Raw genomic sequence first — 24421 nt, forward strand, 5'->3', positions numbered from 1 at the left:
TACTGTTTTGGAATGGCCAAGTCAAAGTCCTGACCTTAATCCAATGGAAATGTTGTGGAAGGACCTGAAGCGAGCAGTTCATGTGCGGAAACCCACCAACATCCCAGAGTTGAAGCTGTTCTGTATGGAGGAACGGGCTAAAATTCCTCCAAGCCAGTGTGCAGGACTGATCAACAGTTACTGGACACGTTTAGTTGCAGTTAGTTATTGCTGCACAAGGGGGTCACACCAGATACTGAAAGCAAAGGTTCACATACTTTTGCCACTCACAGATATGTAATATTGGATCATTTTCCTCAATAAATAAATGACCAAGTATAATATTTTTGTCTCATTTGTTTAACTGGGTTCTCTTTATCTACTTTTAGGACTTGTGTGAAAATCTGATGATGTTTTAGGTCATATTTATGCAGAAATATAGAAAATTCTAAAGGGTTCACAAACTTTCAAGCACCACTGTATCATAGCAGTCAATAACAGTCAATGTCATATCATCAGCATCCTCAAAAGTCCTCATCCTCCTGGGGAAAAAAACAAAACAGGATGATCATACAACAAACCTTACTTATTTGTATTGAGCTGTCTTTGTGAAAATTTCACAATACTGTGTGTGTGTGTGTGTGTGTGTGTGTATACCTGTTTGTGGGACTACACAAGTCTTCTTGCATTCGTCCTCAGTATCAAAGCGATTGCGGTTGCCATGACAACCTCCATACCAGAACTGTGCGCATGCATTAGCGTTGTGATCATAGTACCAGCGGATGCTGTAATCACGACATGAACCCTGATCCAGGACCAGCTCGCAGCGAGGGTCCAGGGGCACAATTTCTGACAATGAACACAAACACACACCTTGTTATTACATAAAGCAACACAAAATCTCTGTCAAAGCAAATCAACCCAAACATGTTCAGTGTGTGGAGTTTCCAGGAAAGTTTTCCATGCAAAGGAGTTCCAATTTCTTGGTAACATGTCAAGTGGCTTTTAATATCTTTTTAAATTCACAAGAAAGGAAGAAAAGAAGCTGGTGAGGGAAAGACTGTTTATAGCTGCTATTAAGTAAGTATCAACAGAATTCAAGGTAACTGGAAATGGATTAAAAGTATGATGTGTGTGTGTGTGTTTACCTTTAGGTAAAGGAGGTCGTGGAGCGGGGACATAATGCACCGAAGTGGATGACGTGATTACAGTTGATGATGATGATGATGATGATGATGAAGGTCTGCCATGTGTAGATGGTCTGTTATATGATGGAACATCTCCCCTGTTGCTGTGCTCTGAGCTGTTGTGTGTATGAATGCCTGTTGTGTGTGGTACCTGATCACAAAGATAAATTCATGACCATTCAAACTGAGGCCATGTGTCTGGTCATATTTTTGATAAAAATATGTTCTTCTATTTACTTTAGATCCCTTTGTATCTGATTTAGTTCCACCAACATTACAGACTGGTCATTTATGTTCACTAAAATGCAGAAAATACAGCTCACTTGTAATCCTAATAAAAAAAACCCTAACATATCAACTATTGCTATAATGAACAGATTAACTCATGAACTAGCATTCCATTAAAACAAGCTATTACAGTGAAATAGCTAACACACCGACTAGCATTACAGAGATGCAGAGCATGTTGGAAGGAGAATGTTGAGGATGGAGCTGCCAGGCACACGAAAACGAGGAAGGCCAAAGAGGAGATACATGGATGTGGTGAGAGAGGACATGAAAATGGCAGGTGTGGTAGAGAAGGACGTGGAAGACAGGGAGCAATGGAGATGAAAGATCCACTGTGGCGACCCCTAATCAGGAGCAGCCAAAAGAAGAAGAAGTTAAACAGGTTAAGGCCCCCAGGACAGCCCTTCTGATTCAATTGAGTGGTACAGGAAGGTCAGAAGGGCTATGGAAAAAGTGCTTGCAGTTGCAAAAACTTGAGCATTTGAGGAATTTGGAGAGATCATGGAAAAGGTTTTGAGATGGCCCCAAAAACATTCAGTACCTCAGGAAAATGAGATCATGCAAGCTTTGCCAAACAGGTATGGAGCAATGTTGACCTCTAGTGGGGATATTTTTGAGAATTGGAAGAAGTACTTTGAGGAACTACTTAAATCTTGAACTTCTTAAATCAAGTTCCTAAAGACTTGACTTCACTTCAGGATGCAGTGCCAGAAACCTGACAAGGTTGTGATCTATTGTATCTCAGTGGCTAAGGTTAGAAAACTTCATAGCAGCAAGGCTGCAGGGATAGACGAGATAAAGCAGGGGACAAGGTTGGGTTTGTGCTGTTAAGAGAGTTGAGAAGCAGCTTTGGGACCAAAAGGTTACTAGTTTGATTCCCTGGGCCAGCAGGAATAGCTGAACAAGGCACCTAACCCTCAACTGCTCACTGGGATTCTCTGGATAGGAGTGTCTGCTTTTTCCAGCTTGTCCCACTTATGTGTGTGGGGATACTGCCATGTGGACCCTACTGATCCACATGTCATATTAATTGGAGCATAGTTTTACACCTGCTGCAACCCTCCTATTTCCGAGCTTGGGAAACAACCATTCATGCAGTCAGTCTAACCTGCATGTCTTTGAACTGTGGGGGAAACCGGAGCACCCGAAGGAAACCCACACAGACACTGGGAGAAAATGCAAACTCCACACAGAAAGGCCCCCGTTGGCTACTGGGCTCGAACCCAGAACCTTCTTGCTGTGAGGTGACAGTGCTAACTACTACACCACCGAAGCTGGCACAGTGCCCTTATCAAACTGGAATGGTGGTCTCTGTTGCTGTAGAAGAGACTCTATCCGATAGTTGAACCTAAGATTAAGTAGGAACAGTGCAGGTTCCACCCAAGCCACAGAACCAGCTCTTTACTTTTACACACTTTTGTGAGGAGTCGTAGGAGTACCTTAATTGTAGGCAGAGTCTACATGTGTTTTGTGGGTTTGGAAAAGGCCTTTGATGGTGTGCCTTAAGGTCTTTTTGTGAGGAGTCACTACATTAGTGTGGTGTTAGAATTATTAGCACAGAGTTGAACCCATTTAAGGTGGGTGGACACATGGACAGGATATCAAAATGCAGTCAGCACTGGAGAGATGTCCAATATGAAGGCCAAGTGGTTAGAGAAGCAGCTTTGGGACCAAAAAGTTGCCAGTTCGATTTCCTGGACTAGCAGAAATGGCTGAAGTGCCCTTGAGCAAGGTATCTAACCCCCAAATGCTCCCTGGGTTTCGCTGGGTATGTTGTACATCACTCTGGATAAGAGCATCTGCTAAATGCCTGTAATGTAGAAGTAATATCCTTGTTATTTGCAGATGTTCTCTCAGCACTATCAGATCTTTAACATGCACTTGAAATTAGCTCAGCCTGGGAGCCAGGGCGCTGGACATAGCAGGTAATCTTAGGGTCCTAGGCAAGCACAGTTTCTCAAAGATAGTTATCCATGCAGGAGCTAATGATATACGCCTTCATCAGTCTGAGGTTATTAAGAGTAACTTTGTAGAGGTGTTTAAATTAGCGAAGGCGATGTCCGATGCTGTAGTATGCTCTGGCCCCATCCCAACGCGGCGTGGCGATGTAGCTTACAGCAGGTTATGGTCGCTGAACTGCTGGTTGTCCAGGTGGTGCCCTGAAAGCAGTGTGGGTTTTATCGATAATTGGGCTAATTTTGAGGGCACTGCTGGCCTGTTAGGCCAGGACAGTATCCATCCCACTCAGGAAGGTGCTGCTCTCATTTCTTGCAGCATAGGTCATAGTCTCAGAACAGGCCTAGTTAATTTCTGACAATCCAGAGCCAAGGCCAGGGAGCAGACAAACAGGCTAAACTGACTGTCTGCTAGCTGCACAGAGTCATCACTCAGGGTCCACTACATCAAGACTGTGTCTTTTCCCTGAGATAAACAAAAAAGTAGAAATACTCAGAGTTTGTTCCAGTAACCTAATCAATATAAAATTAGGTCATACTAACTGTACAGCCGCTGCCAGCACCTTTGATCTAAAGGTGGGGCTATTAAATATTAGATCTCTTACATCTAAAGCACTAATGGTTAATGAACTTATTACTGATCAGGAGTTTAATGTACTTTGTTTAACTGAAACATGGATTAAGCCAAATGTATATAGAGCTTTAAATGAAGCTAGTTCTCCTGGATACAGTTATACTGTATACACCAGCCTCATCTAACTGGCAGAGGAGGAGGCATTGCGGTTATTTAGATTAGATTAGATTAGATTAGATTAGATTAGATTAGATTAGATTAGATTAGATTAGATTAGATTAGATTAGAACTTTATTGATCCCTTTGGGAGGGTTCTTCAGGGAAATTAAGATTCCAGCAGCATCATTACAGGATAAACAGAGAATAGAAAATAGAGAAAAATCTTCTAGATAAATTAAAGTAAATTATTTACATATACAAATATAAAAAGAGTAAGATATGGGGAAGAGAGGAAGGGGGAAAAAGGGGGGCAGCAGAAGAGATATTGCACTTTATATTGCACATTATATTGCACATTGTCCAGTATCGCTTATTGTTAGGCTAGACTACTGCTCCTTCCCGTCCTCTGTCCTCCTGTTACCCCTCCTCCCCCCCAGAGAGGAGTTGTACAGTCTGATGGCATGAGGGACAAAGGAGTTTTTAAGTCTGTTCGTCCTGCACTTGGGAAGGAACATTCTGTCAATGAACAGGCTCCTCTGGTTGCTGATGATGGTGTGCAGAGGGTGACTGGCATTGTCCATGATGTTCAATAGTTTGTCCATAATCCTCTTCTCTGCCACCATCACCAGAGAGTCCAGCTTCATGCCGACCACAGAGCTGGCCTGCCTGATCAGTTTGTCCAGCCTGGATGTGTCCTTCTTGGATGTGATGCCCCCCCAGCACACCACGGTGAAAAACAGGACACTGGCGACCACAGACTGATAGAACATCCACAGGAGTTTCCTGCAGATATTAAAGGCATCAGCCTGGTAAAAAGCAGCCAAAGTAGAGTCCAAAGTAGCATGATTAAAATCCCCAGAAATGATCATAAATGCCTCAGGGTGCTGTGTCTGCAGTCTTGCTATGACAGGGTGAATCCTCTCACATGCAGCGGCTGCGTCAGCCCTCGGAGGGATATAAACACAGATGGAGATCACGTGACTGAACTCCCTCGGCAGATAATATGGCCGCAGGCTAACAGTGAGCAGCAGCAAGTCCGGGCAACATAAAACTGTCTTTATGGAGATATGTCCCGGGTTACACTAGCGGTTGTTCATATAAATGATGAGTCCCCCACCTTTGCCTTTCCCGCATGCTTTAGTGTCTCTGTCGGCTCTCACAGCAGTGAATCCCCGCAGGTCCATGTTAGCATCCGGTACAAGGTGTGTTAGCCATGTTTCCGTAAAGATAAATAAGCTGCTCTCCTGATAAATCCGCTGGTTGTTCAGTGCGGATAGCTCATCGACCTTATTCGGCAGCGAGTTCACATTCCCCATGATAGCGGAGGGAATGGATGGTTTGTAGCACCGCCGGTTGTCCGCTAGCCTAGCCTTTAGCTTAGATTTAGTTCCTATTTATAATGATTATCTAGGTGTAACACACAAACCTGGTTATAAATTTAATACATTTGAAGTTCTTCATACTAATATAATGTATGTAACCTCGAAAAATAAGTCTACCCAGTTAATTCCGTTACTTATTATTTACAGGCCCCTCAGGCCATATTCTGAGTTTCTTTCTGAATTTGCAGATTTTATCTCAGACCTGGTCATTTCCTTAGACAAAGCTTTAGTTGTCGGAGATTTTAATATTCACTTCGATAACCCAGAAGACCCTTTGAAAACACCGTTTGTGTCCATTTTAGGTTCAGTAGGGGTTAATCAGAATGTCATAGGACCGATTCATAATGGTGGTCACACCCTCGATCCAATACTAACATTCAGGTTAAATGTAGAAAATATAGTCACACTTCCACAGTCTGAAGTTATCTCAGATCATTATCTCATCTCCTTCAAAATATGCCTGAATAATAATATATGCACCTCACCACGCTACTGTATTAAACATACATTCACGTCAACTACTGCACAGAGCTTTATAAATGATCTCCCAGAGCTGTCAACTTTGATTGGGTCACTGTCAGCCCCTGCAGAACTTGATCAGGCAACTGAATGCTTAGAGTCAACGTTCCGCCATACTTTAGATAATGTAGCTCCTCTTAAAAGGAAAATGATCAGAGAGAAAAAATTAGCACCCTGGTATAATGACGACACTCACACTTTACAACAGACCACTCGAAAATTGGAACATAAATGGCATCAAACTAAATTGGTAGTGTTCAAATTAGCGTGGAAGGAGAGCTTCCTGAAATATAGAAAAGCTCTTAGTGCTGCTAGATCAACATACAGTGGTGCTTGAAAGTTTGTGAACCCTTTAGAATTTTCTATATTTCTGCATAAATATTACCTAAAACATCATCAGATTTTCACACAAGTCCTAAAAGTAGATAAAGAGAACCCAGTTAAACAAATGAGACAAAAATATTATACTTGGTCATTTATTTATTGAGGAAAATTATCCAATATTACATATCTGTGAGTGGCAAAAGTATGTGAACCTTTGCTTTCAGTATCTGGTGTGACCCCCTTGTGCAGCAATAACTGCAACTAAACGTTTGCGGTAACTGTTGATCAGTCCTGCACACCAGCTTGGAGGAATTTTAGCCCGTTCCTCTGTACAGAACAGCTTCAACTCTGGGATGTTGGTGGGTTTCTTCATATGAACTGATCGCTTCAGGTCCTTCCACAACATTTCCTTTGGATTAAGGTCAGGACTTTGACTTGGCCATTCCAAAACATTAACTTTATTCTTCTTTAACCATTCTTTGGTAGAACAACTTGTGTGCTTAGGGTCGTTGTCTTGCTGCATGACCCACCTTCTCTTGAGATTCAGTTCATGGACAGATGTCCTGACATTTTCCTTTAGAATTCGCTGGTATAATTCAGAATTCATTGTTCCATCAATGATGGCAAGCCGTCCTGGCCCAGATGCAGCAAAACAGGCCCAAACCATGATACTACCACCACCATGTTTCACAGAAGGGATAAGGTTCTTATGCTGGAATGCAGTGTTTTCCTTTCTCCAAACATAACGCTTCTCATTTAAACCAAAAGTTCTATTTTGGTCTCCTCCGTCCACAAAACATTTTTCCAATAGCCTTTTGGCTTGTCCACGTGCTCTTTAGCAAACTGCAGATGAGCAGCAATGTTCTTTTTGGAGAGCAGTGGCTTTCTCCTTGCAACTCTGTCATGCACACCATTGTTGTTCAGTGTTCTCCTGGTGGTGGACTCATGAACATGAACATTAGTCAATGTGAGAGAGGCCTTCAGTTGCTTAGAAGTTACCCCAAGGTCCTTTGTGACTTCGCCGACTATTACACGCCTTACTCTTGGAGTGATCTTTGTTGGTCGACCACTCCTGGGGAGGGTAACAATGGACTTGAATTTCCTCCATTTGTACACAATCTGTCTGACTGTGGATTGGTAGAGTCCAAACTCTTTAGAGATGGTTTTGTAACCTTTTCCAGCCTGATGAGCATCAACAATGCTTTTTCTGAGGTCCTCAGAAATCTCCTTTGTTCGTGCCATGATACACTTCCACAAACATGTGTTGTGAAGATCAGACTTTGATAGATCCCTGTTCTTTAAATAAAACAGGGTGCCCACTCACACCTGATTGTCATCCCATTGATTGAAAACACCTGACTCTAATTTCACCTTCAAATTAACTGCTAATCCGAGAGGTTCACATACTTTTGCCACTCACAGATATGTAATATTGGATAATTTTCCTCAATAAATAAATGAGCAAGTATAATATTTTTGTCTCATTTGTTTAACTGGGTTCTCTTTATCTACTTTTAGGACTTGTGTGAAAATCTGATGATGTTTTAGGTCATATTTATGCAGAAATATAGAAAATTCTAAAGGGTTCACAAACTTTCAAGCACCACTGTATGTTTCTGCAAAACCTGATGAGAGACACCAGCTTAATAGAATTGAGGAATGTGTAAAGGACATTAGACACTGGATGCTTATTAACTTCCTTCTGCTTAACTCTGACAAGACTGAAGTACTTGTAGTCAGACCACATGCAGCTAGAAGTAGGTTTTCTGATTACACAGTATCTCTGGATGGCCTTTCTGTTTCTTCACGTGCAGCAGTAAAAGACCTTGGAGTGATTATTGACCCCAGTCTTTCATTTGAAACTCACATTACATCACTCAGATAGCTTTCTTTCATCTCAGAAATATTGCTAAGATAAGAAATTTAATGTCACTACATGACGTGGAAAAACTAGTCCATGCTTTCGTTACCTCCAGGTTGGATTATTGTAATGCCTTACTGTCTGGATGTTCCAATAAGTGCATAAACAAGCTCCAGTTAGTTCAAAATGTAGCAGCAAAAGTCCTTACTAGAACTAGAAAATATGACCACATCACCCCTGTCTTATCCACACTGCACTGGCTCCCAATCAAATTTTGTATCGATTATAAAATACTACTATTGACCTTTAAAGCACTGAATGGTCTCGCACCACAGTACCTGAGCAAACTTCTGGTCCTTTATGACCTGCCACGCCTACTTAGATCAAAAGGTGCAGGCTGTCTGCTGGTACCTCGTATAGTGAAGGCTACATCAGGGGGCAGAGCCTTTTCTCACAAAGCCCCACAGTTATGGAACAGCCTTCCAAGTAGTGTTCGGGAATCAGACACAGTCTCAGCGTTTAAGTCTAGGCAGCACGCAACCTGTTTAGCCTCCTGCCCTCTGGAAAGAGGTACAGGAGCCTCCGGTCCAGAACCATCAGACTCATCCACCAGGCCATCAGGATGTTGAATTCCCTCCCCTCTCTCCCATCACTGACAGCTCCACCCACCAGACAGCCAAGAAGTTAGGATCTTGCCCCCCCCGCCTGGGAAAGACTGACTCAGGAACACCCCCCCCCACACACACACGGAAAGACTCGAACTCAGGAAAGACTCTGACTATGGAACTGCACTTTGTGACTTTTGCACCTTTACCTACACTACCTCACTTTTTTTTTACACACCATACACTGTTTCTTGTTGCTGCTGCCCTCCACGGAAAAGACTTCTCATTTGCACCTTTACCTGCACTACCTCACTTTTTTTACACACCATACACTGTTTCTTGTTGCTGCTGCCCTCCACGGAAAAGACTTCTCTATGGAACTACACATGTGACTTTGCACCTTACCTGATCTATCTCATAAGTACTGCCTTGGGCCCTGTAATATAACAACTTACAACTTACCATATGCTGCTACTGAATGCTGCTACACATTATTAACACATTATTATTTAACACATTATTCTACATAATGCTGCTACTGTGATAACCTCAACTGGATTGCCCTGGACTGTGCTGTACTGTACTGTGTGTCTTGTATACTAGTCTTGTTCTTATCTTCCTGTCTTTAGCCTAGATTATTTTTCTAAATGTTAAATGTTTCAATTTTTTTTAATCATTACTTTATTATTACTTATTGCTTGTTACACTGTTATTGGTCCTGTCTTGCGCTTTAATGTTTGTCTTGTTAATGTCAGTCCTATGTTTGTCTATGTCTTTACATGGGATTGAGAGAAACGTAATTTCAATTTCCTTGTATGACCTGTGCATATGAAGAAACTGACAATAAAGCTGACTTGAACTTGAACACATATCTGTTTAGTCAAGCCTTTTGTTAATGGTGTTTATAAGGTAAAGGTGTAGATCTGGAGGGTCCTCAGACATAGAGTGTTTTGGTAAACTGGGATGTATGGATGCTGTCAGTCCCCACTCGCTTGCTCACTTGAGTTTGTTGACGGTGTAGTGGCTGCTGCTTTATGTTCTGGGGCTCCCTCATGCCTGTGTTACCTTCTGGCTCTCCCCTTTTAGTTATGCTGTCATAGTTAGTTTTGCTGGAGTCCCTGCTTGTACTTAGCACAAAATGTATACTGTTCCTACTTATTCAGGTGACATTGGGCATACCTAGCAACCTGTGTCGTCCCTCCCCTCCCCAGAAAAAAACAAACTGTCCCTCTGAGTTACATGTCAATCCTGAGATCGATATGCTGACCTCTTCTGCTTCTTGGACCTGCCTGATCCTTCCTGATGCCCTATGTCTGGTTGGAGTCTCATCACATCGCTCCTGTGGACACTTACAGTAATGCTTTTATGGCTGAGGACTACAGTTAACTTTTTAACTGCTAACTTTAGGACTGCAGTTGTCATGAACAGTTTTGCACTCAAGTTTCCATTAATGAAGAGTTATAACATCAACGAAACTGACTTCATGTTAAAACTGTTAATGTTATAGTCATGTTGTCTGTTGTTGCCCAAATGAGGATGGGCTCCTTTTTGAGTCTGGTTCCTCTTGAGGTTTCTTCCTCATGTCGTCTGAGGGAGTTTTTCCTTGCTACCGTCGCCACAGGCTTGCTCATTGGGGATAGATTACGGATAAAATTAGCTCATGTCATTCAAATTCTGTAAAGCTGCTTTGGGATCATGTCTATTGTTAAAAGCGCTATACAAACAAACTTGACTTGACTTGAATGTTGTTCTGCTGAGTGTAGAAGCTGCTGAGATGAAAATCAGCACCTCTGGGTCCAAGGCCACGGCTCCATCCTCGAACAGAGTGGTATGCTCTTTTGAAGTGAAGAGAGAAACCTTGCCCCTGGCAGATGAGTTCAAGTATCTTGGAATCTTATTCATGAGTGATGGAAAAAGAGAGCATAAGATTAAGAAGCAGCAGTGTTGCAGTCACGATTCCAGTCCATGATGGTGAACTAGGAGCTCAGTGTGTTGATGAAGCTGTCTGTTTTCTGGTGAACCTACATCCTTAACCTAACCTATGGTCACATGCTGTGGGCCATGACTGAAAGAATAAAGTGACAAGTACAGACTGTGGAAATGAGGTTCCTCCAGAGGATTGCTTGGCTTACTATCTATGATAGGGTGAGGAGCTCGACAATCCAGGAGAACCTTAGAGTAGAGTCACTGTTCCTTTGAATTGAGAGGAGCCAGTCAATGTGGTTTGGGCACCTTATAAGGAAGCTTCATGTCAGTGCCTGGAAAAACTGTATCAGGCATGATATACTGGACAGAGATCTCAGGGCTGACCCAGGACTAGCTCTATCTCACAGTTGGCTGGGGAACATCTGGGGATCCTCTAGTGTCAGAGTACAGGTACTTACTGATGCAAGTGCAGGGGAGAGCAGGTGTATCGCAAACTGACAGCCAAATCCAAATCATGATCCAGAAGTTGTAGTCAAAGTCAGGCAAGGGTTGATCGATGTGCGAATGGAATATCGGAGGGTACACAAAAGTTGCAATCAGAAACAAACAGAAATGAGGTCAGGAACACGAAAGACTGACACTGGATTAACAGGCTGGTATGATCAGGTGTAGAACGCTGAGCGATACTTCGCAAAGTCTATCTGTCAGAGTCGTGTTTCTATAGGCATGCTGATTAATGGGAAACTAGGAACCAGTGTGTCATCAGTTCTCAGGGGAGAAGGGGTGCTGTGGCGCTTGGGAATTGTAGTTCATTGTGGCCATGTTTGGAGGCTGCTCTGAACTGAGATCCTCTGTGCTGTTACTGACATCTAGGAACAGCTGGAATTTGTGGCTAGGGCTAGAGAGGTCTGGGCTGTCCTTCTCAACCCAATACTACTACAACCTCCACCAGAAAAAGTGGAAGGAAAATGAATGATTGAATGAAGGAAAAATGAAAGAATCTTGATGAAATGTTAAAAGTTTAGTGCTGAGTTTAAAAATTTTGTTGAATAACAGAAACACAAGTGCCTTTACTATTAACAATCTGATGATCACCGGAACAGATATAGGGCAGTAAAGTACTCTTACCGCTGGAGTGACAAGTACTGGAAGACTGTCACCTCTTCCACCTCCATGACTGACTGAGACAGTGTGTGTTCCAGTGTGAGTACCAGTGTGTGTCCCACTGTGAGTACTGGTATGTGTCCCACTGTGAGTACTGGTGTGCGTAAAAGTACCAGAGTGTGTCCTGGTATGTGTTGGGTTTACATTGTTTCTGTGATAATATCCACCATTGTTGATGCGGTTTCCATTGTTATCAAACTCATACAGGGAACCACTGATGCGGTTGACATGGTCACTGTATCCATTGCCATTAATGCGGTTGACGATGTCGCCATTCTCATCCTCGCAAAACTGACTGACCAATTTGGATTCCAGAGCTGAGAAAGGAAGATGGAAATGTCTGACATTAGACATGTTTCCTCTCTCTTGGAAATGTGTTAAAACAATGCGATGATATTTGCAGTGTTAAATGAGCATTTCCCTTGAAATGTGCAAGAAATATATACCAGTAGATGGTATGTTAATTATTATTATTATTGCTGGGTTCACACCCAAACTGATAATTGTGTCATCAGTTTTTCTTTGGCTAACCAGACACAAGATACACCACCACACTTGCCAGAGCAATTGGGGGTTAAGTGCCTTGTTCAAGGGCACTTGAGGCAATCCTGCTGGTTCAGGGAATAGAACCAGTGAACCTTTGGTCCCAAAGAACCTTTTGGTCCCAAAGCTGGTTCTCTAACCATTTGGTCATGGCTTCCCCAAACATACCCCATGGTATGTTAAGGCCTACAGTGGTGCTTGAAAGTTTGTGAACCCTTTAGAATTTTCTATATTTCTGCATGAATATGACCTAAAACATCATCAGATTTTCACACAAGTCCTAAAAGTAGATAAAGTGAACCCAGTTAAACAAATGAGACAAAAATATTATACTTGGTCATTTACTTATTGAGGAAAATGACCCAATATTACATACCTGTGAGTTGCAAAAGTATGTGAACATTTGCTTTCAGTATCTGGTGTGAACCCCTTATACAGCAATAACTACAACTAAATGTTTCTGGGGTGGCACAGTGGTGTAGTGGTTAGTGCTGTTGCCTCACAGCAAGAAGGTCCGGGTTCGAGCCCCGTGGCCGACGAGGGCCTTTCTGTGCGGAGTTTGCATGTTCTCCCTGTGTCCGCGTGGGTTTCCTCCGGGTGCTCCGGTTTCCCCCACAGTCCAAAGACATGCAGGTTAGGTTAACTGGTGACTCTAAATTGTCCATAGGTGTGAATGTGTGTGTGAATGGTTGTGTCTATGTGTCAGCCCTGTGATGACCTGGTGACTTGTCCAGGGTGTACCCCACCTCTCACCCATAGTCAGCTGGGAGAGGCTCCAGCTTGCCTGTAGACCCTGTAGAACAGGATAAAGCGGCTAGAGATAATGAGATGAGATGAGAAATGTTTCTGGTAACTGTTGATCAGTCCTGCACACTGGCTTGGAGGAATTTTAGCCCATTCCTCCATGCGGAACAGCTTCAACTCTGGGATGTTGGTGGGTTTCCTCACATGAACTGCCCACTTCAGGTCCTTCCACAACATTTAAGGTCAGGACTTTGACTTGGCCATTCCAAAACATGAACTTTATTCTTCTTTAACCATTCTATGGTAGAACGACTTGTGTGCTTAGGGTCGTTGTCTTGCTGCATGACCCACCTTCTCTTGAGATTCAGTTCATGGACAGATGTCCTGACATTTTCCTTTAGAATTTGCTGGTATAATTCAGAATTCATTGTTCCATCAATGATGGCAAGCCATCCTGGCCCAGATGCAGCAAAACAGGCCCAAACCATGATACTACCATCACCATGTGTCACAGATGGGATAAGGTTCTTATGCTGGAACACAGTCAGTGCGTTTACATGCACATCCAAATCGAGCTACTGTTGGTAATCGAGCTAAGGATCCCAGCAGGGGTGCCAGAGAAATCCAATCCTACATGCACACAAGGAAATCGAGCTATTGTGTGAGGTACATTGTGCACCCAAGCCATAGGTGGCGCTACACGCCCCATCGTGTTGGTACACTTCCGGTTGTCATCATGAAGAAGAGCTATTCAGGAGTATAAACAAAGTTATCCGTGTTCACAAGTTCCGTGCTCAAGCTGTTAGGCTTGCTCTAACAGACTGTATGGCTACAAACTGTCCTGCGCAGACCACTGTTTTGTAAGACAACTTATTTTGCACAATTGTATATTTTTCTAAAGTCCATTTTTTGCTTACAAAAAATATTTTTTTGCTTACAATTTAACTTATGTCTTAATAAACACACAAAAAGTTCAATTGTTTTGTTTTTATTGACATTCTTCAGATGTTGGACACACACACACACACACACACACACACAAATACAATGACTTGTTTATGTACACAATTCACAGCTATGCAACAGCTGTACAGATGTATTTGGTGATACAGTAAGTGAGCTAAATTTTAACAGTGCAAACAATGCCACAAAAAGAAAAGATTCATCATGCCGTTGTCATGATTCGTTGTCATGCCGACCGAGGCTGTTGTGTTTCCCGCTTGTGGACTCATTACTCGTCACTTCCGGAAGGGGCAGTGCTGAAGTAAGTAGCTCGAATACGTAGCTCAATAGGGTATACATGCACTAAGTAGCTCGGCAGAAATTGCATAATCTAGGTCGTGTAGCTCGATTCCGAGAAATCAAGTTCGGTTCAATTTCAGCCGAATTAAGGTGTATACATGGCATTTTGAACTTCGATTTCAGTCTAGCAACGGCAGAAATTCGATTCTCTCTATGTGCATGTAAACGCACTGAGTGTTTTCCTTTCTCCAAACATAACACTTCTCATTTAAACCAAAAAGTTCTATTTTGGTCTCATCCATCCACAAAACATTTTTCCAATAGCTTTCTGGCTTGTCCACGTGATCTTTAGCAAACTGCAGATGAGCAGCAATGTTCTTTTTGGAGAGCAGTGGCTTTTTCCTTGCAACCCTGCCATGCACACCATTGTTGTTCAGTGTTCTCCTGATGGTGGACTCCTTTGTGACCTCGCCGACTATTACACGCGTTGCTCTTGGAGTGATCTTTGTTGGTCGACCACTCTGGGGAGGGTAACAATGGTCTTGAATTTCCTCCATTTGTACACAATCTGTCTGACTGTGGTTTGGTGGAGTCCAAACTCTTTAGAGATGGTTTTGTAACCTTTTCCAGCCTGATGAGCATCAACAACGCTTTTTCTGAGGTCCTCAGAAATCTCCTTTGTTTGTGCCATGATACACTCCCACAAACATGTGTTGTGAAGATTAGGCTTTGATAGATCCCTGTTCTTTAAATAAAACAGGGTGCCCACTCACACCTGATTGTCATCCCATTGATTGAAAACACCTGACTCTAATTTCACCTTCAAATTAACTGCTAATCCTAGAGTTTCACATACTTTTGCCACTTACAAATATGTAATATTGGATCATTTTCCTCAATAAATAAATGACCAAGTATAATATTTTTGTCTCATTTGTTTAACTGGGTTCTCTTTATCTACTTTTAGGACTTGTGTGAAAATCTGATGTTTTAGGTCATATTTATGCAGAAATATAGAAAATTCTAAAGGGTTCACAAACTTTCAAGCACCACTGTAGCTATACAGAAAGCTAACTAATGGCCTCAGTCTTTTACAGGTATTATCCTGTTTGTATTTGAATATTTATTGTCAACAATGTCAAACACAGCTTATGATACCTTACATTAGGGTATAATTGCAACTGCATGGTTGAAGAATAATTTTCTAATTCAGATCTCAGGACATCATAATCAAGAATTTAACAGCGCTGTGGTATAAATGTAATTAACTGAGGTAATAAAACATGTATTACCTGGTAGGGTGTTAAAGTCATCAATTTGAAAGACGTGCTCACTATCAGGGTCTGATGCGATGAGATCAAGCTCCCGGAGAAACTCAGCCTGTGCTGGATCACTGGCATTCACGATGCCAAGAGCAAACATCTCAATGTTAGCAGCGTGCGCCTCCCGCACTGCGATTTCCAGCTTAACAGAGTCACGCTCATCTGTTTGTCCATCTGTGATGACCACAATAACCTTACTGACTCCGGAACGGGCGCTGCGGAAGGCCTCACGTGTGGCTTTGCGGATGGCTGTGCCCGTGTAAGTGCCCTCGCCCATGTAGGTCATCCTGCGCACGGCATGTTTAACGTCACGCTTCGTGGCGTATCTGGCGAGGTCAAACTCCAATCGAGCCTCCAGGCTGTAGAGCACAAGGCCGACTCGTGTGGCACTGTTTCCTACTGTCACTCGTTCTACCAGCGCTGTCACAAAGTCCTTCACGATCTCAAAGTTCTCAGGACCAACACTCTCCGAGCTGTCAATCACAAACACCAGCTCCATTGGACGCTCCTTACATTTAATCCCGCATCCTGAAAGTTGTGTGTTTGTAATGTTAGTGCAAAATGTTTTTGTAAAATATATACTCTTAATTACAAGGTAAAAAGAACCTGAGAAGGTAGCAGAACCTTACCGCATATTTCCCGTATTATTCTTATAACGTCTTCTCTCTGAAAAATGAAGGCCACATGAGCACAGCGAATCATCAGTTGAATCATTGTAAAACAAATTAAACCAAAATGTCTTATTTATCAAATAAAAGCAAGTTTTCTGTGGGTAGACATTTATTTAACATTGTTTATCTTCTTCTTTCAGCTGTTCCCATTAGGGGTTGCCACAGCAGATAATATCACTCCAGCTCCTCCTGTCCTTCATATCTTTTCCTGTAGCATCAACTGTCCTCATGTCCTCCTTCACCACATCCATAAATCTCATCTTTCCTCTTCCTCTTTTCTTTCTACCTGGCAACTCCATCTCCAGTATTCTTCTCCCAATATACCCTGGATCTTTTCTCTGTACGTGTCCAAACCATCTCAATCTCACCTCTATTACTTTATCTCCAAGCCATCCGACGTGTCCTGTCCTACTAATATTCTCATTTCTAATCCTGTCCAACTTTGTCACTCCCAATGAGAATCTCAACATCTTCAACTCTGCTATCTCCAGTTCAGCCTTCTGTCTTTTTGTCTTCAAACCATACACCATTGCTGTTCTTACTACTGTCTTGTACACTTTCCCTTTCACTCTTACTGGTATCCTTCAGTCACAAATCACTCCTGACACTCTCCTCCAGCCATTCCAACCTGCTTGCACTCTTCTTCATTTCTCTTCCACACTCGCCATTACTTTATACAGTTGACCCCATATATTTGAACTCCTCTGCTTTGACCATGTTTATTCCTTGTAGCTGTACCATTCCACTGTCCTCACCCTCATTCACACACATGTACTCTGTCTTGCTCCTCCTGACTTTCATTCCCCTTCTCTCTAGTGCATACGTCCATGTCTCTAACTTTTCTTCCACTTGCTCCCTATTCTCACTACAGATGACAATATCATCTGCAAACATCATTGTCCATGGGGCCTCTTGCCTGATGTTGTCTGTCAACCTGTCCATTAACATTGCAAACAGGAAAGGGCTTTGGGCTGGGCCCTGGTGCAATCCAACATCCACCTTAAATCCCTCTGTCATTCCCACTGCACATCTCACTGCTGTCACACTGTCCTCACATATATCTGGCACCAATCTCACATACTTCTGCCACTCCTGATTTCCTCATGCAGTACCACAACTCCTCTCTCGGCACCCTGTCATATGCATTCTTGAAATCCACAGACACACAATGCAGCTCCTTCTGGCCTTCTCTATACTTTTTCATCAACATTCTGAAAGCAAATATTGCATCTGTCATATTCTTTCCTGGCATGAAACCATATTGCTGCTCACATCTCCATCTCTCCTCTTCACCTAGCTTTCACTACCCTTTCCCATAACTTCATGCTGTGGCTAGTCAAAGTTGTCAAGTATGTTTTATAATAAATAAAAGGGTGCAATACAAAAGGGAAAATCTCTGGAGTTTTTCTTAATGAATCTGATGTTTCTGCATCAGTGTGTGTGGCTTTGTGGATCTTGAACCTTGATGTTATTAAATCATAGAAATCTCACCGTCAGACCCAGCTCTCCTTTCGCTCCCTGTTGACCCTGAAAGACACAAGTTTAATTTACATGGAAATTCCACAATCAGGTCTAAAATCAACATCCAAAACCAATGTGTAGTTTGTATGATGCTCAACAAAAGATTATAAGCTTTACTTTTCTCCTAGCTTACATTAGTCTTGTAGCTCTGGTGCAAAAAAAAAAAATCTATAAGAAGAAACAGCAGTATATTGGCTGATCAAATACACTTGGAGTAACCAAATCATTTCTTTGGCTCATTCATTTTTGAAAAAATAAACGACAAGAGTGCTCTGAGAGCACAATATCCCCCACTGGCAACTTTGCCATAACTCTGGTAAAATGCGACTGAATTGAACAAAATTGCAATATGCGTATTACCAACATATAACAAAGAATCCTGTCAAGTTTTGTGAAATTCCTCCAAAAATTGTGAGAGGAGTTGATTTCAGAAGATGAGTACCCTTCCCGGGATGGGCGGACGGAGGGATAGATGGACGGATGGACATCACCACGACATAATCCCCCTTTGGGCCTTTTGGCCAGCGGGGGATAAAAATTGTGAGGGAAGTTGATTTCAGAAAGCAAGCACACCTTGATGAAATTGCCAAAGTACAAGTTTGTTAATAATCAAGGGCACAACTCTGGTAAAATTTGCCCAAATTAAACGAAATTTCAATATGCATATAACTGTCATATAAAAAAGCCTTTTGCCAAGTTTGGTGAAATTCCTCCACAAATTGTGAGAGGAGTTGATTTCAGAAGAACATACACCCTCATGAAATTGTCAAAGTGTAAGTTATTTAATCAAGGGTCAAAACTCTGGTCAAATTTTCACAAACTAAATTAAATTGCATTATGCGTATTACCATCATATAACAAGGCCTTTTACCAAGCTTCGAGAAATTCATCCAAAAATTGTGAGAGGAGTTGATGTTAGAAGGCCTTCATGAAATTGTGAAAGTACAAGGTTGTTAATCAAGGGCCACAACTCTGGTAAAACGCAACTGAATTGAACAAAATTACAATATGCGTATTACAGACATATAACAAAGCCTTTTGCCAAGTTTGGTGAAATTCATCCAAAAATTGTGAGAGGAGTTGATCTCAGAAGGGAAACGCACTCTCATGAAATTGTCAAAATATAATTTTATTAATCAAAGGCTGTAACTCTGGTAAAATGTGACTGAATTGAATGAAATTACAATATGCATATTACTGATATATAACAAAGAATCCTGCCATGTTTCGTGAAATTCCTCCAAAAATTGTGAGAGAAATTGATTTCAGAAGGTGAGTACCCTTCCCGGGATGGACAGATGGACATCGCCATGACATAATCCCCCTTTGGGCCTTTCAGCCAGCAGGGGATAAAAAAGCATTACAGAGAAAAAAAGAGTGACATATGGCATCGGCGATGCATTGGCACTGCTGAATGATCAGGCAGTCACAGTAAGGCTAGGGTTACGCTACAGCTCACGATGCTATGCGATGGGTTACCGATGAAAATGAAGCATTTTAATGGTGATGTATAGTGAGGTGAGCTAAAAGTTGTGGTCACACAGCAGGCGAGCATTTGATGTTCTTTTGAGGAGACCTGGCATTTTTCCTAGGAGGCATGCTTGAGGGTTTCGTATGCATCAGCGTCTGGCAGGAGAATGATCACCAATGCCTTGCTCAATAGATTCCAACAATGTGTGACATCAGCTCAACCAATCAGCGATGATCACAAATGCATCGTCTAACTGATGCCAAACATTGGCCAAATATTCATGAACCCTTCGCCCAACCAATTGTGAACCTCGGTGAAGGATCTCCAAATGTAAATGCACTTTTCAAGTCTCAATGAAGTTTAGGCTACGCCTTGCCACTGTGTCGCCGTGGCCTCTGAGAACATCAGGGACATGGATTCTTTCAATATCATGCTTGTAAATGGAATATATCTGATATACCGCTCAACGCCAGCGAATATTATTTAATTATATCATTACAATAGCACCTGTCAAGGGGTGGGATATATTAGGAAGCAAGAGAACAGTCAGTTCTTGAAGTTGATGTGTTGGAAGCAGGAAAAATGGGCAAATGTAAGGATCTGAGCAACTTTGACAGGGGCCAAATTGTGATGGCGAGATGACTGGGTCTAAGCATCTCCAAAATGGCACAACTTGTGGGGTGTTCCCGGTATGCAGTGGTTAGTACTGAACAAAAGTGGTCCAAGGAAGGACAACTGGTGAACCTATGACAGGGTCATGGGTGTCAAAGGCTCATTGATTTGCATGGGGCACAAAGGCTAGCCCATATGGTCCAATCCCACAGAAGAGCTACTGTAGCACAAACTGCTGAAAAAGGTAATGGTGACACCTTTCTGTTTTAGCCAGCATTAACTTTTTCAGCGGTTTGTGCTACAGTAGCTCTTTTGTGGGTTTGGACCATATGGGCTAGCCTTTGTGCCCCATGCGAATCAATGAGCCTTTGACACCCATGACCTTCTCGCCAGTTCACCGGTTGTCCTTCCTTGGACCACTTTTGTTCGGTACTAACCACTGCATACCAGGAACACTCCACAAGATGTGCCATTTTGGAGATGCTCAGACCCAGTCATCTCACCATCGCAATTTGGCCCTTGTCAAAATCGCTCAGATCCTTATGCTTGCCCAATTTTCCTGCTTCCAACACATCAACTCTTGCTCCCTAATATATCCCACCCCTTGACAGGTGCCATTGTAATAAGATAATCAATGTTATTCACATCTTCAACTGTCAGTAGTCATAGTGTTATGGCTGATTGGTGTATTGTCATGGGACTTACTGGTTGGCCTGATGGTCCTGGATCCCCAGCGTCACCTTTAACTCCTTTCTGGCCCCTATCCCCTGGAGCACCACGATCACCCTAGAAAAAAAGAAAGAAATAGAGACACATTTAGAAAAGTACTAACTTCCATTTTGTACATTTTCTACATTTGACAGTGTTAAACACTGACCTTTGACCCTGGGAAACCCTCTCCAGGTTGTCCCCTTGGCCCAACCAAGCCCTGAGCTCCAAACTCACCCTGAAACAATGTTAAAACACAGAGTTGTCAAAATAGGTGTGCATAAAGACAGGCACAGCAGCATCACAGATGTTTTTAATCACCTTCAACACCTATGCATGCATTATTCAATGCTCACTTCTCATTAGGCCACCTTGTATGTGTTACAGTTAGAGACTAGAACAAATTTTATTCCTCTATAGTGTGTGTTAATCATTCTCTAGCCCTAATTATTGTTCGGTTCTGACCACAGCACCAGTGTTAGCTGGAGGTTTCTGGTTGGTGAAACTATTTCAATCACTGAAGTGTTTAAAAGCCTCAAACCACTGTGGTACCTTTGATACGTCTACCAGAGCAACACGTTCCACTACCATGCCATGTGTATATACATAAACATGGATGTTTGCTTGTGTTTCTTTTACCTTTGGCCCCTGCATCCCCTGCCCTGGGGGTCCTGGTGGACCAGGAAGTCCCGGCCTTCCTGTGTTGCCCTGCAGATTTCCAAGATAAAGAAAAATTGCCTTTGATTTTTCATCATATCATCTCTACACTGGTCTTTAGTGACCACTGTATCTGTTGTCTATTTGTAGAAAAACACTACTGCTCAAAGTAGCTCAATACCTCTACACTTTGTGTAAAAATGTCCTTGACTACCTTTACCATATAATTTTAGTCACCACTGTTATAAAAGTTATTGTTTAGACATAAATGTTCTCTTCTGATGCCATATTGTTAGTTTGCATAATATTCCAAAAAAATACCTCACACAAGTCTATACAGTCTCTGTGTAAAGCCAAAAATTCCCTCACGTGCCAGGACCTGGTCTTCCCAGGCAGTTTCCCATCCCAGTACTAACCAGGCCCTTAAGGTACAATGGGCAGCACTAATCTCCATTTCTGTAGCCCTCAGCCTTTCGCCTATTGCTGGGTTTCATTCACATGACTTTTCTTAGCAGTTTTACCAGAAGTGAAATAGCTGGTGGTCTAAATGGCTGCCGTAGTGCAAACAACTAGTGATAACTTATCAGAGTATGCTCGTAATCTAGAAGCCACTGCTCACTTTAGATCTATTCAGAAGATTGCTATGTGCAATGGAATCGACTCCAACAGTCTGGGAAAGAAGGATTTGTCATACGATCTCGAAAACTGCCCTTCAGTCGAGTTCCCCGACATCTCAAACTATCTGGTGTTGCAGACATCCTTCTACACTGCAAAACAGATGAAAGCGTGGAAGATTATGGAGGCTTACAACTTTTTTTGTATGTGGCTGGGCAAAGGACCTTGGTATCAAGTCACTGCAGAATGAATCCTGTATTGTTTTTGCCTGTGTAAGTATTTTTTTTAAGCATTTTGTTCGCATCTTTACAATGAAGCACTGCAAGTTGAAGTGTAAACAAACAACAGTTCACTTGATTCTCACGTGTGTTAGCTCTTATCTCTCAGCTAAATCATTCACAAAGATAATCAGAAACCCCTTTAAAGACTTGGATCTTGGTTGAACAAGACGGAGAAATGATCACGGCGCATTGGAACTGTATGGCTGTGTGATGCCGTGGCTGGCCACCACATCATCACGTAAGTTCTCATGACGCCTGCCTTGAACTTTCAGGACGCTTTCTCCCCATTCAAACTGCCTCGTGGATTACTACCTGATAAAGACATTACAGCGGACTGTCGCGTGAGTTTACACTGTTTATATGTTGTGTTTCATGTGCAGTATTATCTTAACTCGGGTGCACACGGTTAAGTTTGCTGTTGAACATTTTACATATCTTAAACTCTGCGAAACGCCGACATAAACATTCCAGAGACACTGCAGCCGTGATAGGTTTATTTAATCATTCTCGCGTGTAAACTTTCTTGCCAGTGTAATCAACATGTTTTAAAGCTATAAGAGTTTGCTAATGTCTATAAAATGTGTGATAACCAACTTACCAGTGCCATAGCATTTCCTCACTCTTGTAAAAGAGCCTGCACGGTCACTGTTGAGTTGATATACTGGTGTTCTCAGGTTAGGCGCATTCAGGCATGCACGAGCACTGCGCGTACTTAATTATGGTATGTTCCAATTTGTGTTATCTTGTGTTTCAAGTTTATTTATGGTTTGATTATGATTTTAGTACATGTACTATTGGTTTCTATGCTAGCACATTTGATTTGTATTTCAGTATTTTGTTGTATTTATTTTCTTTTGCCTATTTCAGTGCTCCACTGTCAGTTTACCCCCATGTAATTTGTAACAGTGGTATGATCCATCGGGGGAACGAGTACTTGAACTCTGTTAAAAGAGTTACCTGAGTCAGTCTAGGGGGGCCAGTGATGAGTGTGGACCTGTGGGTGGTAGGCCTTGTTAACTCAGTGTCTGAGTGATTTTGTATGCGCTATTGCTGTAGTTAGCTAGCTTTATTTCCAGTATTATTTTTTGCCTTTTTGTTTGACCATTGTGTCATTATTTATTTTCAGTTTTTTTTGATTCACTGTAAATATTCTGCATGGTTTTGGGAGCTGTCATTAGTTAAAAATAAATTTAACCATCCTTTGCGTACATTATCCTTCTCCTGACTCCTCATTGGTTACAAAGACTTGCCTTCCACGGTTACCCGTCTCTACATTTGGTGGCAGCAGTTTTGGGAACCAGTGACCGGCAACCAGTGAGACGAACAATACCAGTCAAGCTGCAGGATGATAGCAGGATGGACGGCATCCCGTGGCGTGTCCAGTGACGGGGAGGATGGAGCCGAGGGTACGAGCCAGCATAAACCTGCAGTCAGCGACAGCGGAGGTGGCCTAGAGGCCACCCTCAGACGGTTCATCATACAGCAACAGCAGTGTGACGAGAAGTGGGAGAGAGAAGCCCAGGTGCAGGACCAGCGACTGAAGGCCCTCCAACATCAGTTTGGCCAGCTCCAGGCGGTCATCAGTGCAGAACGGCTGGAGAGGCAGTCCATCACCCCACCAGCATCTCACCCGCACAGCGTGGACCCAGGTCAGTCCACCGCCTCATCAGCATCTCGTCCGCTGAGCGTGGAACCATCTGAAGACGGCGCAAGCAGGGTGAGCAACATGCCCTCCAGTCTTGTAAAGGTGTCTGATCACCATGGCCCCACCCCATTGCCCATGATGTGGGCTGCCCCCAAGCTGTCCCCATACCAGGAGGACCAGGACATTGAGCATTTCATGACAACTTTTGAGAGGATAGCTTTGGCCAGCCAGTGGCCATTGGACGGATGGGTACTCTATCTGGTGCCGTTGCTTACCGGAAAAGCACGTGCAGCCTATGTGGTTATGGATGTTCGAGACACCCAGGACTATGTAAAAGTAAAGTGTGCTATCCTGAGGAAGTATGAAATCGACGCAGAGACCTACCGGCTGAGGTTCTGATCCAAGGAGGTGCTGGATGGCGAGACACCGCGGGAGCTGCAGGCCAGACTCCAAGACCTATACATGA

At 42.7% G+C, this 24421-nt stretch overlaps 1 protein-coding gene across 2 annotated transcripts in view; it reads right to left on the reverse strand.

The window, feature by feature from the left end:
- Positions 1-416: 416 nt before the first annotated feature.
- The window catches only part of col28a2b (collagen, type XXVIII, alpha 2b), a 124033-nt gene continuing 100028 nt past the window's right edge, over positions 417-24421 (reverse strand). The window contains exons 27-36 of one of the 2 annotated variants that reach the window (XM_060920103.1): positions 21397-21465; positions 20927-20995; positions 20755-20835; positions 17937-17972; positions 16404-16440; positions 15745-16302; positions 11888-12240; positions 1128-1317; positions 637-828; positions 417-521 (exon numbers count right to left, since the gene is read on the reverse strand). In XM_060920103.1, coding sequence (XP_060776086.1) covers positions 514-521; positions 637-828; positions 1128-1317; positions 11888-12240; positions 15745-16302; positions 16404-16440; positions 17937-17972; positions 20755-20835; positions 20927-20995; positions 21397-21465 — 1593 coding nt within the window. In that variant the 3' untranslated portion in view covers positions 417-513. Of the gene's footprint in view, positions 522-636; positions 829-1127; positions 1318-11887; positions 12241-15744; positions 16303-16403; positions 16441-17936; positions 17973-20754; positions 20836-20926; positions 20996-21396; positions 21466-24421 lie in introns of those variants that run through there. The other variant, XM_060920104.1, reaches the window with a different exon arrangement.

Source organism: Neoarius graeffei, chromosome 4 (genome assembly GCF_027579695.1).
Source record: "Neoarius graeffei isolate fNeoGra1 chromosome 4, fNeoGra1.pri, whole genome shotgun sequence".
Taxonomy (NCBI): Eukaryota; Metazoa; Chordata; class Actinopteri; order Siluriformes; family Ariidae; genus Neoarius; species Neoarius graeffei.